Here is a 7,475-nt window from a genome sequence, read left to right as displayed (position 1 = left end):
AATAAGCGCTCCAGTGTGCGGATTTTTTTTTTCCTCCATGAAAAATAAGCCGCGGGTGGGGCCGAAGAGAACACTAATAAGCCAAGATCTGTTGAGATGGGGGGGCAAAAGGAGGGACAAAACCTAAAGCAGTTGTCCTATGTTCACGTTTTATTAGGTTAAGCGTTTGTAGAGGAACACCACGCGTGAGCGTTCCTGGAGTAAAACAGAGAGCAGCCTCTGCTGAGGCTGAGTAACCACGCTGCAGGCATGGGCACAGCTACCGCTAACAAAGGAAATCTTTGGGCCAACAAATCCTGACTGCACACGTGCAGGAATGCTTCTGTGGATCTTGCTTAGCTCAGGGTTTGCGAATAGAGAAGGAAATAATCTTCCTGAGATGCCGTGAGGGAGAGAAGTCCCTCTAATGAGCTTCTGTACTGTGCACAGCTTGAGCTTTGTTAGGCCCTTGGAGTGGTTAGTGGGAGCGGAAGGAGCGTGAGCTTCGGTTCTGTGGTAAAGTGCCTTTTTCCACGCAGAATTTTGGTCTTGACACGAGCAGTGCTTCTGTGCAACCTGCTGCTGCTTGAGGAAGAACGTCTCCAGTGCCTTATTAGAGGCAGCACAGGTCGCCAGTCTAGGAAGAAGACAACATAATGGTGTTAAAATTAGATTTTCCCTGGCTTTATACTAATGTCTAGAGATTATGTCATCACTTAGGAAGGGAGGAGGGCATACCCTTCTGGGTAATACTTTGTTTCAAAGAGGAAATCATCTCAAACCAGTCCTTACAAAAGGAAAAAAGAAAAAAAAAAAAAAAAAAGAAAGAAAGAAAAAAGACACCTAGGTACAGATGCCATTTTGTGGTCAAAATGATTATTAGTAGTAGATGTAGTCAAAATGATAAGTAAAACTGGCATTGCAGTAAATGCAAAAACAAGCCAAAATAAATAAACAAAAAAGACAAAAGGCCCAGTTCAGAGTCCTTTCCTTATTCTAGTGCTGTTATGGCAGTTGCTTAGAGAGCAAACTTTCCTATAATTCTTACAAAGAAAAGCAAGTTTATGTAAGAAGTAAGGCATAGCTTGAAAGCCTGACCAATGAACACCATTTATTCAGATTACGGAAAAGGAAATGCACACATCAAGGACAGTGTCTGGAACATTATTTGGATTTAGTTCTCCAGATTTCAGGGGAAATTTAAGATATGTGTTACATGGTGTTAGCAAGAATAGCATGTTTAAAGAAACAGTATGTTTAAAACACTGTCTCTTTTATATATTCAGCAAAGGAAAGCATCTAACCAGAAGTCTGAGGGAAGAAAATTTTCTACTTGAATGATTATTCTGGGACAACTTAAATTTGCAACTGTAGCTGATATTGTATGTAATTAAAAAAAAAAAAAAAAAACATACCTGCTATGCAAGACATGAGCATTTCTTTTCAGTTATCTGGTCCAGAGCGGTTTTGTAGTTGTAGTTTTCGTATGTATGATAAAAGCTACGTGAAGAAGAACAGGACACAGTAAGCTAAGTCAGTTTGTAAAGACCACTCAGGTTCCCCCTAAGAAAGAGTCTTGGAAGTGAAACAACACAACCACACGATTCCAGGTTGATGTGCCTTGTACAGTTTGCAACTCTGAGCTCAAGACACAAAATTAAAAGATCCAGTCACACTCTGGAACGTACTTCAAGCATTTTTACTGCATAGGAGTCACACCTGGGCAAGAAAGATCCAGCAGACTGCCTTACCCTTTCTTCTGCTTAGAAATAATTTTCCAGATAATGCCTGCACCCAGGAGAAGCAGGACTGCTGCAGCTGCGACTCCTGAGAGGGAAGAGCACGTGTTATTTTCACTGTATGTTTTAAAACATATCAGCACAACAGACATAATAAGGCATATCTTCAAGTACATAGAGGAAAATAGTGCCCCTGAGGCCTCAGTGAGAAGCTAAAGATCTGGCCACAAAAATGTTTCCGAGCTGCTTACCTAGGCCTACCGAACCAGACTTGTGTGAAGCTGAAGGGAAGAGAGAAACAAAAATCAGTAAACTATTCTAAAATAAAAGGCAGTGTATCTCAACTGTAGCTAATCACTTCATTAATATGGCTTTTGCTGCCAAGGCCTACAATACAGAATTTCTTATAAAACATACAATTATATACTTTTTTTCATACAGAAAGACATTTGCATGTTTAAAAGGGAGATCGACGATAATGATAATCTTACCCGGAAAAGAGGAGTCTCGAATTGTGCAGAAAGACTGAGGAACAGGGCCCTGCTACAAATGACTACTTACTGTTCTCTATTTCCCTGGTCAAATCAGATTTAAACAGACCTAAGAGGCCCTGGGAGCAGGTCACACGGACAGTTAGGGCAGAAGAATGACACTATTGTTAGAAATCATCTTTTTGTTGTTACGGGGGATCTAAAGCTCATGGAATTTACTTCTATCTCACCTGAAGGGTTCATCAACATACTGCAAAAAATGAATTGATTTAGACCTTGTCCAGTCTGCCTGACTAGTAGCCAAGCATTGCAAGCTTTTAAGAATAGAACAAAGGCTGAATAAATTCACTTGCATTTTTCTGTTTATTCTCTGCCTCATTTACTTATCACTTACTTAGTTTACAGGCTGGCACAGGAGGGTCCCAGCTGAAGTCCTCTTGGCACTGAATCTGACTGATGCCTTCCAACATGTAACCATCATCACATTCAAGAGTAATGTTAGTCCCAAATCGATAAGTGTTTCCACTTGTGGCTTTCTTAACACCTTGAACTTCTGGGAATACACATCTGATCTCTGAAATTAGAAGTAAGGAAAAAAAAAAAAAAGGACATTAAATGAGAGGGAACATAAAATATTAGAAGTACAACTGGGGGTTGTTTAAGGCATTGTTCTCGAATTCTTTCTGAATAACTCTTACTCCTAAGTAAGAGCTGAGACCAGAGGGGTAACATCAACATGTAAATTTTGACCTCTGTTTTATGCCTTTCTTATTTTTACCACCATGCGTAATACTTACTAAGGACAATTCAAAACCATGAGAATGTCAAATGACAGGGAGAATTTTCCGTGAGTCTGCGTGCTCTAAATAGCCACTGACTTATTTACATAAGCATTTGGTTTGTTTCCTCCTTTTGTTAGCCAAGTGCGTTTCAATTGAGTCACTGTTGTGGTGCAACTCCACTGAGGAAGCACCCTGTGAATTTAGTCCAGTGAATGCCCATTTTTCCCGTGCAGGAACACCCACACTAGGAATCTTGTTACATTCATGAAATAGCTGATAGTCAAGGTCTGCCTGATGACCGACCTTCACAGTGTGCTGCACGGAAGTGCCAAGCCACAGGAATAGAAGCATTTTCCACAAAAGGAACGGAAAGGCTCGCATGTAATTTACAGGTAGTCCATCAGGGAAAATTCATCTGACATAATCACTTCCTTCTGTTCCTTCTAGTGGTAACGGGGAGTGAGAGACACAGAAAGGGAAGGAGAGGAAAGAAGCTTCTGCTTGTCAAAGGGAAAAAGCTCTTAAAGGAGGAAAGTTAATAAATAGCTCACTCACAGCAACAAGGGCAGAGAGGCAGAACATGCGAGAATTAAAACTGCCTTCCAGAATTGCCCCTACTGCACTCATATCCTTCTGGCTATTAACACGAGCTGGTTCCCATCCTACTTCTCTATAACGATATCATACTCTTCCCAGTGATATCAAAAAGTGGACAAATTGACAATTGACATCACTAGCTCTGATGTGGAAGTGATTCCCAAGCGAAATAAGGGGGTGGAATTTGGTGTTGGCAACTGCAGAACATTTTACCACTTAGATTTTGGCCCGTGTATCTCTGAAGATTTCATTTCCCAAAGTAAAACGTGTGTGTCAGCATGGCTACATGGCTCCTCCGCCCAGTTCTGGGGGATGTCTGCCACCAGAACCTCCAAGCAGCACGAGCAAACGGAGCGCGCACACACCTTCGCACCGAGGAGGCGGCTGGCTCCAGGTCCCTAGTGCCGTGCAGTTGATGAAAGCATTCCCAGTGAGCGAATAACCAGCGTTACAGCTGTAGGATACAGATGCTCCATAGGAAAAAGTGTCAGAAATGTTGCCTTTGAGCTTCCCATTGGTGATATTTGGAGGAAGAGAACACTTCACAGCTGGAAAGTCAGGGAGAGACGAATGATAGTGTTGAAATGAGAATCCTCATGGACTTCCAGAGAACAGCTAAGGCACTGTACCTTTGCAGCCTTGTTTGTTTCCTTTGATTTTTTTTTTACCTAGCTCCAACAACTGATTTTGTAACCCTATAACTCCACCAGGTTTAAATGCGTGTGAACTATCTTGTTCTTACAACCATTCAGTAGCAAAGGACTCAGATTTAGTCTTTATTTAGTCCTTTTTTTTATTATTTTCATCTTTAGACCTTTCCCTAAGGCATGCTATATATTAAATGTCCTTTCTTCTTAGTTCTCTGCAACAAAAACACACCTTGACAGACTGGAGAAGGATGGCTCCAGGCTCCAGACTCTGTACAATAAATGGATGCCATCCCAATGAGGGAGAAGCCGGGCTCACAGCTGTAGCTTACAGATGTTCCAGGAGCGAAAACCGCTTTTGCCAGGCCACTGTGCCACCCGTGGGGGATAGCAGGAGGCTTGGAACAGCGCTTTGCTAAAGAGAGGGAAGCACAGATTAAAACACAACTCGTACAGGCAAGAGGAGGGGCTCCAAGCACCCATGTGTGGCTGCACGCCCGTCACCTCACCACTGACACTAACGCACGGAGCCAGCCCTGCCCAGCCCCATGTGCTCACTTCACCCTGAAACATCTACAAAGCGTCGTGTCACACAAGTTTCTTCTTACACAGGGGAAGACTGCCCAGCATCATCTTCCCTGATGCATTAGATAGGTTCATGTGTATAATAGGAGTTGCCCACTTGTAAGACCACCTTACTGCAACATCCATACAGGTCCCTTACGTCTGGCAAAGCTGGCCTGAGCTCGCTTTTAAGGAGTTTGTTCTGAGAAACCGAGACACCAGATACTGCAGCGATAAGAATGGGAAAAATTAGGATCTTCAGATCTAAACACTAGATGCCAGGATTCCTCTCGGCCCCTAAACATCCTGCTGCATGCTACGAAGAGTGGCAGGGTCAGCAAGGAGAGGTGTCTGAGCACAGGCGCTTACCTCTGCTACAGGCAGGCAGCGGAGGATCCCACGTGCCCCCGGGCTGGCACTGGGACTTGTGAAGACCTCTGGGGACATTAACAGCATTGCACTCAATCGTAATGATGTCTCCAGGCAGGTAGAGAGACTCCAATCCGATCGCCTCTCCGTTCCCAACTCCTGGTCTCACACAGCCAGCTGCGGACAGGGAGGGCAGAAAGAAGCCTTTAGACCGTGAAGCTTGTGTGGGATAGGGATGGGCATTTGGCCACAGAGACCTCATTCTTTAGAGGTGGAATTTGCTGAATCATAGCAAGTCCTTACCCAAATGTCACTACATGCTTTGCATATTTAGCAAGGCGAGGAGAACCAGTGACACGCGCATGAACATACCTTCGCACCGAGGAAGGGGACGGCTCCAGACTCCGTTGGGCGTGCAGTGGACAGACTCGTTGCCAATAAGGACAAAACCAGGTTTGCAGCGGTAGTGTACGAGTGCTCCTACACCAAACGTGTCTGAGGAATGGCTGCTGTGCTCCCCGTTAGCAATGCCCGGAGGAGGCAGACACATTACCGCTGACAGAGGAGAGAGGAGGAAGGTGTGAAGGTGAATATAAATCATGAAAAAAGTGATAACAAAAGACTAAAAAAGTGCAATTACTCCTCTTCCCCTCAAAAAGCAGGACGCGGAGAAAAAAAGTTAGCATTTAGTAAATTTTGCCTTGCGTCATAGACCTACCTGGCCTCACTGTGGTATCAGGACGATGATAGTGTTCTGCCACTCCATCTAGATGCAGCATTAGGAGTTGAAAACACACATTTGGTTGAACACATGCAATGCACAAATGCACCTTCATTTTCTATCATCTTTCCTTTATACTTCCAGCAAAAATCACTCCTCTCTGACAGTCAATGTCCTGCCATGTAGCTATCAAGTTTCTGACTTTGAGAAAAGGAAGAATAATAACATGGATTATGGGCTGCAACAAGCAGGGGGAGCAAAGCGGAAAAAACACTTACACTTAAAGCACCGCCCTCAACCTGGCACATCTCCTGTGTCAGAAGAGAGTCACAAATGAAAGCAACAATTGCTGGTTTTTCCTTAGAGCACTCAGAGCAAACAGGAAACATAAAAGCAAAATTGGCTTCAGCAGCAATCAGGGAGGATGTGCAATGTCAGCGGGTCAGCGTGATGCTCACCCCGCTCACAGACGGGCACGGGGGGGTGCCACCTCCTGTCGGCTGTGCACTGGGCAGTGTGGTGGCCTCGCAGGGTGAAACCTTCATGGCAGGTAAAGCTAACGGTGTCCTTGTACCTGTAGCGATTTTTATTAACAGATATCCTCCCGTTCTGGATCTGTGGGGCTGGACATACCACCTCTGAAAGAGAAATTCCGTATCTCAGAGAGGGAGCCGTATGCAGGCGTTAGTTGATTACCACATTATTGCATATTTAAACACAGTTTTGTGCCTGTAAGCAGAATAATGCAAACACATTCCAAGTAAATACATTGAATGGTGTAAAAATCCGTAAGCGCTGTCGGGCATTCTCATGGCTGTTTTACTACACCAAGCTCCTGCTTTCCAAAGCAACTGCACCCGAAGGAAGGACCACATCCTAACTGCAACGACCACCCCCTGTGAGACAGTCGTGTGGCTTGGATAGCAGTGCAGGACTTGGAAGGTCCCTGTTCAGTTTTACTCAGTGGCCCACTCTTCTGCAAGACACATTTCCTCCTTCATTTATTGTGTTTGTGAAACAAAGGGGACACGTCCCTAGAGGCATCTGACAACTCTTCGTTCTGCATAACTGCAAGATCAAAAGCTAGCATCCGGAAGATTTTTAGAAGAAACCAAACAAATATGCAAACAAAACAATCCTAGAGGAATATTACACTTAAGAGCTCTTATTCCTCAAGGCTCTATTTATTTTAAGGAAATGCCACTTTTTGATTCTAAGGACTTAATTTGGCAATTCTGGGCCAGATCTGTCATGACCCACTTACTCTGACAAATGGGAAGATCGCCACTCCATGCAACATCTGCTCCAAAAAGCTCACATCGCCTCAGAGACAGCCCGACCAGTCGGTGCCTGGAGTCACACAGAAGGAAACACCAGTTGGCACCGGGGCACGCAGTCTGGACTTTGCGCTCCCTCTGTCACACTGCCCCCAGCTCTTCCTTCTGCAGCCTCCTGCTTCTGGTGGTCACCAAGGTGTTCCTCTTGGTTTGACACACGGGAATGAAGGACACCAAGCTCCTTCTTCCTGGACCCAAGAGGAACAGTGATGATCCCAAATGACTCTGGATTAGTTTGTTCAGGTGCCA

At 44.5% G+C, this 7,475-nt stretch overlaps 1 protein-coding gene across 1 annotated transcript in view; it reads right to left on the bottom strand.

Moving 5' to 3' along the window:
* Window positions 1-130: 130 nt before the first annotated feature.
* CR1 (complement C3b/C4b receptor 1 (Knops blood group)) overlaps window positions 131-7,475 on the bottom strand; it is a 66,859-nt gene continuing 59,514 nt past the window's right edge. The window contains exons 82-93 of the mRNA XM_066982804.1: window positions 7,154-7,239; window positions 6,348-6,527; window positions 5,887-5,934; window positions 5,541-5,723; window positions 5,169-5,345; window positions 4,468-4,650; window positions 3,954-4,136; window positions 2,604-2,783; window positions 1,970-1,999; window positions 1,731-1,806; window positions 1,395-1,479; window positions 131-616 (exon numbers count right to left, since the gene is read on the bottom strand). Of these exons, the coding sequence (XP_066838905.1) occupies window positions 1,398-1,479; window positions 1,731-1,806; window positions 1,970-1,999; window positions 2,604-2,783; window positions 3,954-4,136; window positions 4,468-4,650; window positions 5,169-5,345; window positions 5,541-5,723; window positions 5,887-5,934; window positions 6,348-6,527; window positions 7,154-7,239 (1,408 nt within the window). The 3' untranslated portion in view covers window positions 131-616; window positions 1,395-1,397. The remainder of the gene's footprint in view (window positions 617-1,394; window positions 1,480-1,730; window positions 1,807-1,969; window positions 2,000-2,603; window positions 2,784-3,953; window positions 4,137-4,467; window positions 4,651-5,168; window positions 5,346-5,540; window positions 5,724-5,886; window positions 5,935-6,347; window positions 6,528-7,153; window positions 7,240-7,475) is intronic.

Source organism: Anser cygnoides, chromosome 25 (assembly GCF_040182565.1).
Source record: "Anser cygnoides isolate HZ-2024a breed goose chromosome 25, Taihu_goose_T2T_genome, whole genome shotgun sequence".
Lineage (NCBI taxonomy): Eukaryota > Metazoa > Chordata > Aves > Anseriformes > Anatidae > Anser > Anser cygnoides.
The sequence above is the reverse complement of the archived record's forward strand: the minus strand, read 5'-3'. Positions and strand labels throughout refer to the sequence as shown.